General features: G+C 33.7%; 1 protein-coding gene across 1 annotated transcript; it reads left to right on the top strand.

Moving 5' to 3' along the window:
• The first annotated feature begins 10,639 nt into the window (after positions 1-10,639).
• LOC114412323 (calmodulin) lies at positions 10,640-12,925 on the top strand. The gene is made up of 2 exons (XM_028376155.1): positions 10,640-10,824; positions 12,166-12,925. Exons 1-2 carry the CDS (start codon positions 10,749-10,751, stop codon positions 12,537-12,539), a joined length of 450 nt encoding a protein of 149 aa, XP_028231956.1. The 5' UTR covers positions 10,640-10,748; the 3' UTR covers positions 12,540-12,925.
• Positions 12,926-19,072: the final 6,147 nt, after the last annotated feature.

Raw genomic sequence — 19,072 nt, 5'->3', positions numbered from 1 at the left:
TTCATTCTTCATAACAAGTTTGTCCCATTGAAGCCAATTAATTCCCTTGGCAAGTTTGAGCTTGATCCCCACCAAAAACAGTTCATCATTTTCTAAAGCTCATCTTCTAGAGTGGATGGAAGCAAGAAAATACTCATGCAGTAAGTTGTGATGGATTGAGCTATATATTTAATAAAAACCTCCTTACCAGCTTTTAACAAATTTTTTATGGACCAATGATTAATTCTTCTTTAATGAATTTCCTTGATAAAAGCAAACACTTCATTCTTTCTTCTGCCAACAATTGATGGAGGCCAAGGTATTTACCTCTTCCAATGGTTTTGGTCAGTCCTAGAAGGCTTGAGATGCTGGTCCTGGTGATGGTAGGAGTGTAAGAGCTAAAATAGACCTTTGATTTCTGGTAGCTGATAAGTTGACCAGATGCTTTATCGTATGTGTCTAGGATGTGCTTTAAAATATTTGATTCATTGTTATTAGCCTTGCAAAATAAAAAACAATTGTCAACAAATAAAAGGTGTGTGAGGATAAGAGATCCTCTACACACCTTTACACCATAAATATCACCTTTCCTCTTATGTTTTTTTATAAGAGATGAGAGCCCTTTGATACACAAAATAAAAAAGGTAGGGTGATAGTAGGTCACCCTATCTAAGACCTCTTCCTGGAATAATTTGCCCAACAAAGTCACCATTGATCATAACAAAATAATGAGGAGTCTAAAGACAAAGCCCAATCCATTTTTCATGAGATCCCATTTTCTCCATAAGACATAGGAGATATCTCTAAACCATTCTATCAAAAGCTTTGCTAATGTCCACCTTTAGAGCCACCTCCCCAAAGTCACCTTTTTTCTTACATCTCAAATGGTGGATAACTTCTAATGTCAACATAACATTATCAAGAATGGAACCATCTTCAACAAAAGTTGATTGTTAAGAAGAGATGCATTTAAGGAGTAAATGTTTCAAATGATTAGCAAGAACTTTGGAGATCATTTTGTAGAGGACATTACATAGGGATATAGGCTGAAAATCACTCATGGACTAAGGGTTGTTATTTTTGGGAATAAGGACAATGGTGGTGGTGTTGACTTATGGTGGAAGGGTACTAGTCTCTGATCCATGTAATAACTGTGTGGAAAATTTCAAGGCCACACAAATGCCATAATCTCTTAAAGAAAGTAGAGTTAAGATCCTTAGGACCTGGGGATTTGTCAGATTTCATATGAAAGGGAGCTAATTTAAATTCCTCAAGAGAAAAAAGGGCTAAAAGAGACTCATTAACATAGGTAGAAAAACAAAACGAAATATTATTGATAACTGACATAAAGTCATTACAAGAACTGTCCAAAGAAAAAATGTTTTTGAAATAAAAAAGTGCTACATCACTTTTGTCACTATGATCATGAGCAATATAGGCATCTTCATGCGGAGATGAAATTCGTTTTTTCCTTGAGGAAGTTGAGGAGTAAAAAAAATTTTAATTAACATCATCACCATTCAACCAAAAATCTTTGATCTTTGACGCAAGTAAGTTTATTCTTGGGTAACGAGGGTGGCTAATTTGGATTTTAATTCCAAAAAAAGAGCAACATCTTGAGCATTATTAGAGAAATGAGTATTCTCCAAATCTTTTCTACAAGCATCAACTTTGTCATGAAAATCCCTTTTAATGGATGTTCCCCAATCGTTCGTCTCCTTCGAACAAGAAGATAGTTTGTCAAGAAAATTGTCAAACAAAGAAGAAGACCAATCTCTTACAACCACATCATTTAGATTAGGATAAAGAAGTCAAGCATTCTCAAAGCAAAAATGCCTTTTAAAGCCTTGTCTATAAACATCGTGAAGGATGAGAATAATCTGTGTATGATCAGATTTTTAGGATAGACTATTGAGAAATTTAAAATTAGGGAAAAAGCCAATCCATTCCATAGTTGTAAGGCCTCTGTCCAATTTCTCCTTTACTCCATCATGCTCTCCAAGTCTCTTGGCCCAAGTGAATTAATAACCATCCATGGGAAGGTCATGTAGGTTGCACTTTATAAGAGTCTCACGAAAACCTCTAAGAAGTCAAGAGGGATGGTCCACCAAACCAAGCTTCTCATCAAGAGGGATGGTCCACCAAACCAAAGCTTCTCATCATGGTCCACCAAACTAACCTTCCAGGGGAAATTTGAATTTCTATTCAAATTTCACTTGAATTTGAAATTGAATTTGTGGGCTAAATTTTGGAGCCAAAATTTCACTAATTATGATTAGTGAATTTTAGCTATGATTCAGCCCACTAATCCAAGATCAAGTCCAATATTCTCCACTAAGTGTGCTTAGGTGTCATAAGACATGTAAAGCATGAAGGACATGCACAAAGTGTGACTATATGATGGGGCAATGAGGTATAGCAAGCAAATGCTCACTTCCCCCTCTAAAATTTAATTGGATTGGGCTTCTTCCAATTCAATTAAATTTATTTCCCGACACACACATCAAATATTCACTTAATGCATGTTAAATTACAAAACTACCCCTAATTCAAAAACTATAGTCTAAGTGTCCTAAAATACAAGGGTTGAAAAATCCTACATTTCTAGGGTACCTTACCTACAATATGGAGCTCTAAATACAAAGCTAAAAAATAATGAAACTTTGATATAATATGTACAAAGATAAGTGGACTCATAATTAGCCCATGGACCTAAAATCTACCCTAAGGCTCATGAGAATCCTAGGGCCTTCTTTAGCATCTCTGGCCCAATCTTCTTGGACTCTTCTATCCAATGCCCTTGGGGGTAGGATTGCATCATGCTCTCCCCCTTGAAAAGGATTTGACCTCAAATCTAGAGGTTCTTGAAACTCTGGGGTTCTTTCCTCAACACCTGTAAAAAGAATAAAAACATATATATTAATGGTGTTTGGTATGTTGGAGTAAGGTAAGGTCTGAAAACCCATTTCCTGGGCATCTTCCCATGAGGGAACATGGTTCCTCACCAACTTAATGAGTGGGGCTCAAGTATAGAAAAATATGGGATAAACCTTTTGTTAAAGTTTGTTAAGTCATAGAAGTCCCAAATTTTTCTTATACTTGGTGGAGTGGGCCACTCAGGAATGACCTTTATTCTCTTAGTGTTCGTGGGAACCCCTTGATTACTATTTAAAAATTAAAGAAAGTAATGCAACAAAACATATCTTTTTCTGCATTTTCATGTTGATTATTCCTAACAAAAGGTATGCCAAACCTAAGTTTGTATTGAAACTAAAAATAAGAACAAACCTACCTAATGAGTCGTTATCTACACGAATCTTGAAGATGTTGGGCGCATGAGTGATTTTACAAAAGAGGGTTGCACCACTCAACACATTCATCATATCACCTATTTTAGGAATTTGATGCCTAATAGTACTTATTTTGGGCACCAACAAAGTACAAGGATTTAAGCTCTTATAAATCAAACCTTCATCCAACAACTCCTTTACTTGAGGAATAATATCAAGCCCAAGAGGTGTGGCAGTGCTAACAAGTATCTTTTTTACAAAGGAGAAGATTTGGAGGTTGTCTAAGAGGGGAAGTTTCTTTAATATTTGTATTTATTTTAAAATGACTTTCCTTCTTAGCTAACCTCTTGGAAGAGACACTTATCTCCTTACACTCATCCTTAACCATTAAAGGTTGTCCTTCTTCTTGGGGGTAGATTTCTTCACTAGATATTTTCCCTTTTGCTTATTCACTTTCACTAGATGAAAGTGAAGTAGTAGCCTCATCTTGGCTACTATAAATGTCTTGGCCCTTTATAATCATGGTTTTCTTGGTGGGGCATTGAAAAGTAATGTGTCATCTTTCAAGACATTTAAAGCACATTATAAAGCTAGTCTTCTCTTGCATACTAGCCTTATCATCTTTGGGCTTAGAAGGTGTCACCCCTAAGATGCCTTGACCTTGGTCTTTCTTTGGATAAGAGTGAGAGCCATAAGATTTTAAAGTAGACTTCCTTTTAAGTTGTTGCTTTACACATATTTTCCAATCTAAGTAAGCCTCTTCATTGTCCTTCCCATGGAAGTATTGGAGGTTAATGTTATCCTCTTGAGGCTTTCTTTCTTTTTCTCTCCTATGGGAGTGAGGTCTAAGATGTAACCTATGCCTTCCTTCATAATAGTCGCGAAGTTCTTCACTTAGGCTCTTGTAAGAGTTATGACTACTATAGGAGACATGCTTTTCTTTTCTTAACTCTTTTAGTATTTTCCTTCTTTCTTCTTCCCTTATTTGTTCCCTCTCATCTTGATTTATTTTTACCCTCTCTTTTCCTTTTTCTTTTCTTTCTAGTTTTTCTTTCCATAACTTGAGGAAACTCAACTCATCTAAGATTCTAGATAGAGGGTCCTTATGACTAGAACCCTCGCCATTAACACTATATGAATGATGACTTATGTTGGTTACTAAGTTGTGGTTATTTCTTGTTGGGGGATTTAAAAAAAGGTAAAAGCTAGGGTTCCAAAAGAACTCAAGATAAGTGTGATAAGCAAGAAGAAAGTATTATGCAATAACAAGATAAGCTAGGTGTGACTAGTAAAGAAAATAAGCTATGAAAGTAAGCAAGAAATTAAAGTGAAAGAAATGTAAACTAGGCATTTCCTAAGAGTGTTTGGATGACCTCATTTAAGGTTCCCAACAAAACATTAACCATCCTAAGGAAAAATTGTCTAAAATTATTACACACAAATGGAAACTTACTTCCAATAAAAGGCCTTCTTGTTACAAAATTTGAAAGCAATGAAGGTAAGTAAATTGTCAATTACAAAATTACAAAAAGGTCCTCAATTTTGGTGGTTGTTCTCTCTTTGGTGATTCACTTAATTTGAAGTGCTTCTTATGTTGGACCTTGTGGCCTCAATAATCTTAAGAGGGATAGGCTTAGAATGCAGAAGAAGCAACAACAATCAATTTAATAATGTTCTATAAACATGCAAGGCAAAATTGATTGCAATAACATAAATGAGATAAGGGAAGAGAGAATGCAAACACAGTTTTATAATGGTTCGGCCACAACCCGTGCCTATGTCCAGTACTCAAGCAACCCACTTGAGTTTTCCACTATCTTTGTAAAATCCATTACAAAGTCTGAACCACACAGGGACAACCCATCCCTTGTGTTCAGGAATCCTTTACAACAAGAGACTCACATCCTCTTAACCAATCTCATTGAATAAGAAGAATGGAAGAAGAATTCTCTCTTCAAGAGAAGAATATTACAATGAAGATCATGTAAGAATCCTTATAGATTTTGCAAGTGTTTGATCAAGGATTTCTTGAGAGAGCATTTGACAATGAAGTTCTTTTGAAATCTCTCTCATTGTCTTTTGAGAGGATAAGACATTTTTGCCAAGCAAAACTCTCTGCATAAAATTCGTGCCCAAGTCACCTATTTATAGGCCTTTGATGACCATTCACAAATCTAATGAAAAGATATGACTGTTGGCGATATTCCTTGAAAATCCTCTCTGGTAATCGATTACAGAATTAGTGTAATCGATTACACAGTTTTTTTTCTTGAACAGTTGTGACCCTTCATTTAAAATTTGAATTCCCAACGTTCAGAGTCTCTGGTAATCGATTACATATGATGTGTAATCGATTACACACTTTCAAACCATTGGTAATCGATTACATGTATTGGTAATCGATTACATGTGCCTTGAATGACTTGAAACCTTTCATTGTGAGGCAAGGCTTGATCTTGAAGAAATCTTGAATCAAGGCTTTGTTTGTTGAAACAATCTTGTATTAATCTTGAAGCAAAATGAGCCTTGTTTGATTATTCTTTTGACATCATCAAAATCATGTATACATACATTCACATTCTCCCCCTTTTTGATGATGACAAACATGTGATTTCTTCTCAACACCATCAAAGCTTGCATGATTTGCATTCTCCCCCTTTCTCAAGCAAATTCTTAATTCTTCTTGACATCATCAAAATCTTCATGATTTACATTCTCCCCCTTTTTGATGATGACAACCACCTGTAGGTTAGGAGCAACAACAAAGAAAAAATATCTATTCGCATATAGTTTACTCCCCCTTGGTTTTGCAATGATTGCTTATATGAGACAGTTGAAGATTTCATATTTTTCATATGTAAACAAATTGTCTCATAAACAATAGATAATTTTTCTTACTATTTTATCCTTTATCTTTCTCTCCCCCTTTGTCAACATCAAAAACAAATCATGAATAGAGAGGAGTAAGATGTTACCACTTGTTGCAATGTATGAGAATCAAGTGATACCAAAAGGTATTAAAACAATCATTCAATATTATCAAGCAAAAACAAGTACAATAACACATCAATCAAACACAATCAAATACAATCAATCATCAAATATTTCAAATCAAATTAATTAAATTAACAATCAACTAACTATACACAATAATTTCTATTATTAAAAAAAATTCAAAATTCAAAATTCAAATTTCAAATTTCAAATTTTAAATTTTAAATTTCAAATTCCAACTTCCAACTTCAATTTTTAGTAACTTCCCCTTCCAACTTCCAGTAACTTCCACTTCCAACTTTCAACTTCCATTTTTAACTTTCAACTTCCAATAACTACTTCCAACTTCCAACTTCCAAATTTTAATTTCAAATTTCAAATTTTAATTTTCAATTTTCAAATTTAACTTTTCAAATTTCAATTTTCAATTTCAAATTTCAATTTCAAAATTTCCTTTTCTAAATTTGAAATAGTTTTCTTAAAACATGAAAATAATTTGAAAAGTTTAATAGATTCTTTAAAAACAATCAAAAACTCAATCAGGAACAAACATCAAAGACAATACAATCAAACACACAATCAAAAATACAATCAATCAATCATCAAACACAGTCAATCAAATTCAATCACAATCATCAAGGACAGTCTAAACTCAAGTAGAAAACAAGCATCAAAAGTAATCAATCAAAGACAAGTGACTTGTTGGTATCATTTGATATTACTTGTTGGGGTTGTTGATCAAGTGGCCTTTGTTTGTTGTCTCCATATATCACATATTCACTTTTCTTGGGGAGAAATGTGGCCTTCGTTTGTTGTCTCCATAAATCACATATTCATTTATCTTGGAGAGAAAAATGAATAAACTTTGATGCATGCAATGTGTTTGGAGAAATTGCTATCAATGTATCGACTTTGCTCTTCTCCATTTTCATAGTCTTTCATCATGATATCCAAACTTATGATTTTCTTCTCTGAATCACTTGAATAATTTATGACATTATCTTCCCAAGTGATATATCCTTTCTTTTCTTTCTTCTCTTTGAAATTCATCTTGTCGAATTTTTCCATTCTTCTTTTAAACACAGGACAAATGAATCTCATATGCCCAAGTTGATTGCACTCAGCATTTTGGAGCTAAAGAGGAACCTTCTTCTTTCTTCTTTCATCATCATCTTCTTTCTTCTCTAGTTTTTTTTTATGTAGTTGCATTTCTCTCTACCATTGTAGGAATAAATGAATCAAATTCAATGGCTTCCCATATCTTTAGATCTATGGCTTCTATAAAGATCTGCATTCGGGTTTTCCAATAATGATAACCCTCACCATTGAACATAAGAGCCTATTGATATAATTTCCCTCAGGAAATGGAAATTTGGATGAGGCCATATCTATTCTTGAAGTTTTTAAACTTTATACAAGAATCCTGCTCTGATACCACTTGTTGGACAAGTGGCCTCAGATATCTTAAGAAGGGGGGGGGGGGGTTGAATTAAGATATCACAACTTATTTCCCCAATTAAAAATTCTAGTTATCTTTCTATTCCAGTTATAAATTCCCTTAATAATGAATTTCTTAAATATTGATTCAAATAGAACAATTTGAATATAAATATAAAACAATAATAAATAAAGGAGTTTAAGGGAAGAGAGAATGCAAACACAGTTTTATACTGGTTCAGCCACAACCCGTGCCTACGTCCAGTACTCAAGCAACCCACTTGAATTTTCCACTATCTTTGTAAAATCCATTACAAAGTCTGAACCACACAGGGATAACCCATCCCTTGTGTTCAGGAATCCTTTACAACAAGAGACTCACAGCCTCTTAACCAATCTCATTGAATAAGAAGAATGGAAGAAGAATTCTCTCTTCAAGAGAAGAATATTACAATGAAGATCATGTAAGAATCCTTATAGATTTTGCAAGTGTTTGATCAAGGATTTCTTGAGAGAGCATTTGACAATGAAGTTCTTTTGAAATCTCTCTCATTGTCTTTTGAGAGGATAAGACATTTTTACCAAGCAAAACTCTGCATAAAATTCGTGCCCAAGTCACCTATTTATAGGCCTTTGATGATCATTCACAAATCTAATGAAAAGATATGACTGTTGGCGATATTCCTTGAAAATCCTCTCTGGTAATCGATTACAGAATTAGTGTAATCGATTACACAGTTGTTTTTCTTGAACAGTTGTGACCCTTCATTTAAAATTTGAATTCCCAACGTTCAGAGTCTCTGGTAATCGATTACATATGATGTGTAATCGATTACACACTTTCAAACCATTGGTAATCGATTACATGTATTGGTAATCGATTACATGTGCCTTGAATGACTTGAAACCTTTCATTGTGAGGCAAGGCTTGATCTTGAAGAAATCTTGAATCAAGGCTTTGTTTGTTGAAACAATCTTGTATTAATCCGTAAGCAAAATGAGCCTTGTTTGATTCTTCTTTTGACATCATCAAAATCATGTATACATACATTCACATCTTAGTCCAATAGCTCTTAAGGTGGTTGACCCCTTGCTTCTTGACTCAAATTCTTAAAGGGATGACACTAGTCCTCCTTTGCAATTTCCTATATGGCAAATAACAAACAAGGAAACAAAGAGACAAACAATAACCAAAGACAAAAAAAAAATGAAATGAAAACTAAACTAATAGAGTTTTAACAAGACAAATTTTCTAGATTATTCAACAATTAAAGCAATGAAAAGCAAGCTAGGACTCAGAGAAACCTAGAATGACTCTAAAGTAGAGTTAAAAAAAACTAAAAAAATAAGACTCAAGAAACCTCTAGTTTTGACACTTGTTTTCACACTAATTTTCAATTAAATTTCAGAACTAAGATTGGTATAAAATAGGCACCAATTATAGAACAAATTTCGAGCCAAAACAACAAGCACACTTCCCTTTCACTTTTTTTTTGGACACTAATTTTCCTGCCAACTTGTGTGATTTTGCTTATTTTTTTCCTTTTATCCAAATCACTTGGTTCTTTTTTTCTAAATTTTTTTCAGATGTCTAGAAAATTCAGTAAAACTTTCAGCTCAAAATTCGCAGTGACCAATTCCCAGTAATTTTGACAAGTCCGTATGTTCAAGCTGTTAGCACCAACGATTTCAACCTAGAAATCAAGAGTAGTGTTTATGTTGCTTAAGGCTTGGATAATTACAATTTGTGTTTGCTTATGCTGAAATGTCTTGAATAACACAATTCAAGAGAGTTTAAGACCTATTTTGATTCACAAATCGAGTCACAACTCAATTTCTTCATAGACATCATGTAGGAAATGTTCAATATGTCGCAATGAAGGACCAATCACATATATAATGAGATGCATGAACCAGTTTCAAATAAGCTTAAGAAATGTTCAGAATGTCGCAATGAAGGATATTATTGAGATAATTATATTAAATTACATGCTCAAGTTGAAAAATATAAACAATGAAATATGTAAAGTACCTTCTAATATTTTATCTTCTTTTCTTGCTTAATTAGTATGTTTACACGGTTTAAATTGTATTAAATTTTGCTCATTTATTATTTTATTATTAACATATTATTTTTCTTATGTTTTTTAAATTCAAAAATTCCTTAATCATTTATAAATATATGCTAAAATAAAAACTAATAATAAATTTATGATTTTTTAAATAAAAACAAACAAAATCGTCACTCAAGACGATTTTGGTTTAATTTTTTTTAAAAAAAACAACTCATCAAATCAAGCACGATTTTAAATAAATTATGTAAAACAAATCAAACTAGTTAAATGGTGAATTTGTGCACAATTTCTTTTAAGCAAAATAAAAAAAAAGCGCTCAAGGCAAAATCATGCTTCTAAGCATGATGTTTTTTATATGTGAAATCGTCCTTCAATTGATAACTTACACATTTCCGTAATTAATTTAAAATATATTCATTTTCGTATTTTTTTAAAAAATTATACTAGACGGGTAAAAAAAACCTGGTCAAGGTTTCGACCTTTGTTTATGAGCTCCATATATGTGATTTCTAGATTTTCAGAATTGTGGCCATGAGTTGGATTTGGCAGAGCATTTCCAGATCTGCTGTGCAAAATCAAAAAACGTTGTAGGACTGGTAGTAATTAATTATGTTGGTAAGGAAGAAAATTGAATTAATTATTTATAGCAATAAAGAAAAAAAGAAGAATAAAAGAAATGAAACTAACGAAGGATAAAAAAGAAGGAGAAAGAAGCGAGAGGGCAAAATAGGAAGAGAAAAAGGAAAAGTCAAGAACGGTAAAGCGTGTGGAGACCGCGTTGCGTTACGCGGTTGTTATGATAGCATACCAATGATACCATTGATTGGTGCCACCGAAGCTCCTCCGTATATAAACAACGCTAACGACACTTGTGCCTAACCATTCAAACGCACACTCTCTCTCACCAAAGCCTTCCTAGAACGAAAAAAAAAAGAAGAGCAATTTTCCCTCACCAAAGAAGAAGAAGCAAACAATGGCCGATCAACTTACCGATGAACAGATCTCCGAGTTCAAGGAAGCCTTCAGCTTGTTCGACAAGGACGGCGATGGTTTGTTCTCTCTCTCTCTCTCTCAAGTTTTGTGTATTTGATTTGATTTGATTTATGCGTTTGTGGTTTTTGTAGATCGGTGTTCCTTTTCGTGATAATGGATTAGGAAAATTAGATGAATTCTGATTCTATTTTAGAATCCTTTTTTTGTTGTTGTTAATTTGGTAGAGTTAGATCTTGGATAAGCTGAACTTTGTAGAAAGGGTAAGAGATAAAGTGTTAACGTTAGTTTTTTTTCTGGCGATTATTTTCTTGTCTCTGTTTGGTGGACGAGGAGAGAGAGAAGGACGAATTAAACTGTTGAAGGAATTGTTTGTTTCCATTTTTTGTTTCTTTGCATATGTGAATTGCATGTTTGTTTTGTTTTATATTTTTTAAGGAAAAAAAGGTTATGTTGGAGTTTTCTGTTTTTTTTTTTAATTAAATATTTCTTCCTGAAAAAGTGAGTTCATAGAAGGTTTTGGATCTTGGTCTTGGCGTGTTGTTGTGGTCTGGTTTTTTAGGTTTACGAATTTTTGGGTAAAAAGAAAAGAAAGTGACAAATAGTAGGTGGATTGTTCATTTTTCTTCGTTTCTCTGGATTTTGGATCAATATTGTGATGCCAACGGAGAAGGTCAGATTGAGAAACAGAGCAAGAGTTATAGAAAAGGCTTTTTTATGAAATAGCTTTTTTCCAATGTTTATTTACGCGGAAATTAGAACTGTTTTTTAATTCAAGGTTTTATGCCAGTGACAATAGTATTGAAAATTGAAATGGTATTTTTTAAGTTTCAAAATAAAAATTTGTGTAATTGTTATAACATTTTTAAACATGTATTTTAACTGTTCGTATTTTTTTCCTCTAAAGAAACATGGGAGCCTTTGGTTTGAGAAAACATTCTTTTTCATTTTCTATTTGCACTTTTAATTACAAAAAAAATGTCAATTGTTTTCTAAACAAACAATAAACAAGATAAAAAAATCATGTTAGATATGACTTCTAGATAGTTATTATATATTCTAATTAGTAATTTGTGATTGGATCACGACATAAAAATTCTTTAACTGTCAATGCAAACATTATTTACTCTTTTTGTAATTAGAATAGAAAACTTTCAAATGAACCCCTGAACAAAGGGATGTAACATCCTGAAATTAATTGAATGTGAAAAGTTGGAGATGAGCTTATTATCGTTTAAGTGGCTTATATGCTGCTGCTAGTATGGTGACGGACTAAGCACAATCATGTAACTAGTTACTAACTATTGGACCCATCTAACTAACCCAATATGTGGTAGTAATAATGAGGCTATGAATTTGAAATTGTTATTGAATTGATTGTATATGGTGTGGACTTGCAGGTTGCATCACAACCAAGGAGCTTGGAACTGTTATGCGTTCATTGGGGCAAAACCCAACTGAGGCAGAGCTCCAGGACATGATCAATGAAGTGGATGCTGATGGGAATGGTACCATTGACTTCCCTGAGTTCCTAAATCTCATGGCCAGGAAGATGAAGGACACTGATTCTGAGGAGGAGCTGAAAGAGGCATTCCGGGTTTTCGACAAGGACCAGAATGGGTTCATCTCTGCTGCTGAGCTCCGCCATGTGATGACCAACCTCGGGGAGAAGCTCACCGATGAAGAGGTTGATGAGATGATTCGCGAGGCCGATGTTGATGGCGATGGCCAAATAAACTACGAGGAGTTCGTTAAGGTGATGATGGCCAAGTGATCATCACATTATGGCCACAAAAACCTAAATGAAGAAATGTTGATTAAAAGGAAACGACAAAAAAAGGGGTAGGAGGAAGGCCAAGGGTTTGGGTGGTATAACAGTGATGTAGTAGTCCTTGACCTTTCTTCTTCCTACATTTTTATTTGATGGTTTTTGAATCCAACCTTAAAATGTCAATTAGTGGCAAGTCCTGCTACTAGGCTGTAGTGGAACTGAACCTTCTTAGTTTGTCTTGTAATTTTATCCAAAAAAAGGGTTGTAATGTTAATGTCTCTTCACTTTCTGCCACTCCTCATTTTTTTAAAGATGATGAATATTGTGATGATATTTGACATGCATCTTAGTTTACTTGAAAAGCCATTGTGTGATATGGATTCTCCTAAGATATGGATGTGAATGAGTAGAACTAATTATTCCTTGGTCTTTTAGTGAATTTATTTCTCCAAGCATTGAGAAAGATGTTTAACTAATTATTGTTTTGACTAATTATTTTTTTTTTTTTATAACAATAAAAGCATTTTTTCACTTTTTACAAGGGGAGTTTTAAGCCCTGCATCATTTCACCAAAAAAAGGAATTTAATTAACCATATTTATGTTAGGCTAAATTTTATCATGTCACGACTTATGGGCTGTTGACTAACAATCTCGAAATCTTAATTAGTTGTAAATGTATTGAATTTGAGACTTATTTCTAGGCCAAGAGTTGATTTTACGCAGAAAAATGAAAGGATTAGCTAAATTTTTAGTTTTTATTTTATTTTTAAATTTGATTTTTAGTCTCGAAATTTTTGTTTGATAGGTTAAGGTTTCTAAACTTTTAGAAATTAAAGTTTTTAGTACCTCAACAAAAACTTATATTTATTTAATGAGATTTTGACTAAAAATCAAATCTTTTAAAAGTTAAGGGACTAAAAATAGTAATGGAAAAATTTGAGAAACATTGACTAGTCAAACAAAAATTTAAGGACTAAAAACTTGGTTAATCCAAAACAGAATGATAAATTAACATTGTGTTTTGGGTCTTCCCCATTCCAAAAATTATACATTTAAGGTTTTAGCACAGGTATTAAAGACATTAGATAACTTCTTAGGGTCTTGTTAACCCGTGCCTGAGCATCGATTAAGGAACTAAAAAGATAAAGTATTTATTGCGTAAATCATAGGAAAACATAAAAAAATTCATCAATAGTACAATTTTCCCTCCGCTGATAAAAACATTTCTACTTTAAGGAGGTGTTTGGTAGGAGGCAAATTTTTAATTTCTTGGGAAGCATAGGTCGAGAAACTTAATTACCCATGTTAGGTCACTTTAGGAGCTACCAAAGTCCCAAACCCCCTCATTTCCTATAAATAGGCGTGAAGGGGTTGAAGAAAGGGTTCAACTTTCAAACATTGAGAGGTTTCAGTGAAAATCAGAGAGAAGGAGAAGAAAGAAGAGAAAAACAAGGCCGAGATGCTACTGAATTACGACCGTAATCGACCTCTACATCGTTCTTCGTTCAGTGATCTTCGTTCGTCATCCGATTAATATTTGTTTTAAGGATTTGGATATGATCTATGTACCCTTAGGGGTCCTCTTTGTTGCTTTGCACATCTTCATCTCATTCTTCTACCGTCAGTAATTTCTTTTCTTCTTGTAAAGTGAATTTTGACTGATCATTTACGTCACAAATCCTCTTTTAAAGAGATTGAAAGTTAACAAGTGAAACCAAGATGAAATTAGTATGTAATTGAGTTTTTATCCATAAAAGTCACTTGAATCCGTTCAAGGTCCAATGCCTTAACAGTCTCTTTTGTTTTGGTTGGTTAAAATGAACCTTTCAAAAGTTTAAAATCAACTCAACACACAACTTTCTCGCTTTTAAAGAACTACGTAGGTCTGAGTTCCTCATCACACTAGAGGATACGTAGGAGAAAGGACAACACTCTTGTTGACCCAAAAAAAATAAAGAAACATAAAAGGGAAAATAAATAATATTGAAGTCACATTTTTGCACACTCGATTAAAGGTTATCGTCCCTTGTGACGGACGCGTGGGATGCTAATACCTTCCCCGCGTGTAAACAACTCCTAAACCCTTATTTTCAAAATCCGCAGACCCCTTTTTAGTTTTTCTAGCGTTTTCCTTGAATAAACGTTGGTGACGACTCTCGCACGTTCTCCTTTTTTTGGAATACGCACATTTTATCTCGCCTCGCCCTCCCGCCGAATGGTAAGTTGTGACAAAGCCAAATCACACTCCATGTCCTACATCATAACAATGGTGTCATTTGTTGGGAACATTGATTCTCTAGGATGAAAGAATCCATAGTTCATGGATCTTTGTTATGTTGAGCACGCGAAATAGAAAAGCTTCAACAACAGTAACGCACTCTTCGCCTGTGGCAGAAGCCATGACCTCTCTAAGGATGAAGGGGAACATAGAGTTCACAAGAGCACAATTAGACGAGCTCATAGAAATTTTGAAACAATAGAAAAAAATGCTTGAAGAACATAACAAATTGATCGCATATCTACAAACAGAAAAGGATGATGCACAAAATGAATATTCAAAGGTAGTAGTGTTGGATCGAGTGGCCTCGGAATAATTAAGAATGGGGGGTTGAATTAATTATGAACGTGTCTTGACTAATTAAAAATTTACCCTTCTTAATGTTACTAGATTCAATTAGGCTTTACTACTAAGTTATGAGAAATTAAGGAATCAAAACAATAACTTAGACAAAAGTAAAGCGGAAATAAAAGTACACAGCGAAAAAGTAAAGAGTGTAGGGAAGAAGAAGACAAACACAAGATTTATACTAGTTCGGACACAACCCGTGCCTACGTCCAGTCCCCAAGCAACCACCGGTTCTTGAGTTTTCCAATAACCTTGTAAAATCCTTTACAAGCAAAGATCCACAAGGGATGTACCCTCCCTTGTTCTCTTTGAACAACCAAGTGGATGTACGCTCCACTTGAACTGATCCACAAGAGATGTACCCTCTCTTGTTCTCAGTATTACGACCCAAGTAGATGTACACTCTACTTGTACCACAAAAGATGTGCGCTCCAATGTGTTAAGACAAAGAATTCTTAGGCGGTTAGTCCCTTGAATCTTTGTAAGGGGAAACAAAAGATATCTCAAGCGATTAGTCCTTTGAAATATTTTGTTTAAAGGGAAGAGGAAGAATCAAAAGAATTCTCAGGAGGTTAGTCCTTTGAATCTTTTGGCAAGAGAGAGAAGGAAGAATCGAAAGAATTCTCAGGCGGTTAGTCCTTTGAATCTTTTGGCAAGAGAGAGAAGGAATGAAGAAGAAGAATAGCACAAGTTTTTGGCCAATGAACTTTTCTTGAATAAAGAAAGTATTGAACAAAAGACTCTTAGAAGAATACTTTGAATGAATGAAAGAAATCTGAAAGTTGTCCTTCTTAAAATTCGTGCCATGGTCACATATTTATAGTCATTTGATGACTTAAGTTAAAAGTTTATGACTCTTGGAAATTTCTTCAAAACTAGTCACTTTTTAAAAGTTGTGACTCTTTTGAAAACTAATCACTTTAAAAGTTGTGACTCTTTTGAAAACTAGTCACTTTAAAGGTTGTGACTTTTGAAAAATCTTCAGAAACTAGTCACTTTAAGAATTGTGACTTTTGGTAATTTAATTTTCAAAATAAGTCACTGGTAATCGATTACCATTATAGTGTAATTGATTACACATCAACAGATGTGACTCTTCATGTTTAAATTTGACAATTAAAACTTTTAGAAACACTGGTAATCGATTACAAGTATTGTGTAATCGATTACACAAGTTTGAAATGATTTGAAAATATTTTATCACAAGTTGTGACTCTTGAAATTTGAAATCTAACGTTTTAAAACACTGGTTATCGATTACTTGCTTATGATAATCGATTACAGCTTTGTAAATCAGTTTGAAAAGAAAGTTGGCTATTGGTAATCGATTATTGCCTTCTGGTAATTGATTACTAGAGAGTAAAACTCTTGGTAAAAGATTTTTCTTTAAAAAATTCTTTTGAACAAAATTGTGCTATTCAATATTTTGAAAAACTCTTTTAATACTTATCATAATCGAGTCTTCTCTTGAATCTTCACTTTAATCTTGATTCTTGAAACTTGCTTTGATTGAACAACTCTTTGATTCTTGAAACTTGCTTTGATTGAATGACTCTTTGATTCTTGAAACTTACTTGACTCTTGATTCTAGACTTGAGTCTTTGGCATCATCAAAATAATCTTGGAAAGCATTGCTTCCATAAGTAGAAGACAATGGAGACTCATTAGTGAAGAAAAAGTGTGCAGAAAATCAAATGAGCAAATCAAAATCACAGATTCCATCGAAGTCTAGAAAAAGTGAATCTCCAATCAATATCGCCACGAATATGGAAGAAGAGGTGGATTCTAACGAAGTTATTGCTTTCAACATGTTGTTTTCAAAATTCTTAGTGAAGATCCAGGTCCCGAAACAGTTGAGACAACTCCTGGTTATGGAATTGTATGATGGATAGTTCGATTTGAACGATCACTTTGTTAGACAAGTGGCCTCGGATATCTTAAGAAAGGGGGGTTGAATTAAGATATCACAAACTATTCCCTAATTAAAAATTCTATTTTGATTTAAACCCAAATCACAAGATTTATTTTAAAATGAATTCCTAAATAATTATTCAAATTAAACTTACTGAATAGAAGCAATAAGAAATAATAAATAAAAGAGTTTAAGGGAAGCAATAAGCAATAAGCAAACAGTCTGCCGGTCATATCCGCCTGGTCAATGCAGACCATGCGGCGGGCATCATGACTGGAGTAATCAAACTTCTAGTCGTCAACAAGGATACCCTCAAAAGGTGCACCTTGACTGGGTAGTTGTGTCAGGGAAAAGAAAAGAGATTCATCAATAATCATAGGGATGCCATGTACCTCAAAAATTAAAGTTCCATCCTGAATTTTCAAATTAGAGTAAAAGACTCGTACTAACTCAGGATAATATGATAATTTTAATGACATAAAAGGAATCAGACCAGTGTTTTGAAACACTTGATAGCAATCAAATGTTTCCTCATCAAAGAATTCAAGGTCAAGATATTTGGGATCAAGAATTTGAAGAGATTGAAAGAGAGAGGAATACCAGATACGCTGTTCATCAGATGAAAATAGTGTAGAGGATGACAAGGATGGTGGAATTGGTGCCGGGGATGCTCCGGTGGCTCCCAAACATGATGTTCTATGTGCCACAGCGGAGGTGGATGAACCCTTGCGCTTCTTGGATGATTCTACCATTTGGTGAAGTTATGGAAGATTTTGATTGGTTAGAATGAAAGAGAATCGAAAATGATGAAAAATGGGCTTTGTGGGAGGTGATTTGGTTGAGAAACAAGTGAGATATGAGGATTGGAAGTTTTGGGAGGAAGGGGGCACCGTAACTCGTGATTTTCGTGACTGCAGCTTCTGAAACGTGGCTATTTATAGAAGATGGCATTATGTAATCGATTACAGGAGCACTTAGCCTTCTGGTAATCGATTATAGGCTGCTGTAATCGATTACAGGCTATCTGTTCTTATGTAATCGATTACACGTAATGGTAATCGATTACCAGAACACTAACTAGGCTTTTTCCTCTAAAAATTATCTATGTCTATGCTAAAAACATCTAAAATATCAATCATCAATACTAATACTCATTTTAATTCAATCAAACAAGCATCAATCACACAATAACACACTAATCAAACACAATCAAAATCTTAGAATCAAATACAATCAATCAATCATCAAACATAAATATTTCAATCAACCAATCAATCCTTATTTATCCAAATCACTAATATTTAATAGGCCTAATTCTCTTCTAATGGAAAAGAATGTTTCTTTGGGGAGAGGTTTTGTGAAGATATTATGCACTTGTCATTGTTGATGATTATTCTAGATATACTTGGACACTATTTATCACTCATAAGAATGATACATTTCAAACATTTAAGAAAATTGCAAAAGTTATTCAAAATAAGAAAAATCTCAAAATTATATCTATTAGGAGTGATCATGGGGGTGAGTTTGAAAATAAAGAATTTGATTTATTTTGTGATAAGCATGGCATTCAACATAACTTTTCTGCACCTAGAACCCCTCAACAAAATGGAGTTGTTGAAAGGAAAAATAGGTCTTTGGAAGAAATTGCTAGAACCTTATTAAATGATACTCCTCTTCCAAAATATTTTTGGGCTGAAACCGTTAATACTGCATGCTATATCATGAATAGGGCTTTAATAAGACCCATTTTAAAGAAAACTCCATATGAACTATTCAATGGTAGGAAACCAAACATCTCACATCTTCATGTTTTTGGTTGCAAATGTTTTGTATTAAACAATGGAAAAGAAAACTTAGGAAAATTTAATGCTAAGTCAGATGAAGGAATTTTCCTTGGATATTCTTTGCATAGTAAAGCTTATAGAATTTATAATAAGAGAACAATGACAATTGAAGAATCGATTCATGTTTCCTTTGATGAGTCTAATGCTATT

The sequence above is a fragment of the Glycine soja genome, chromosome 5 (assembly GCF_004193775.1).
Source record: "Glycine soja cultivar W05 chromosome 5, ASM419377v2, whole genome shotgun sequence".
Classification (NCBI taxonomy): Eukaryota; Viridiplantae; Streptophyta; class Magnoliopsida; order Fabales; family Fabaceae; genus Glycine; species Glycine soja.
Note: the sequence above shows the minus strand (reverse complement) of the source record. Positions and strands in the feature narration are given on the sequence as shown.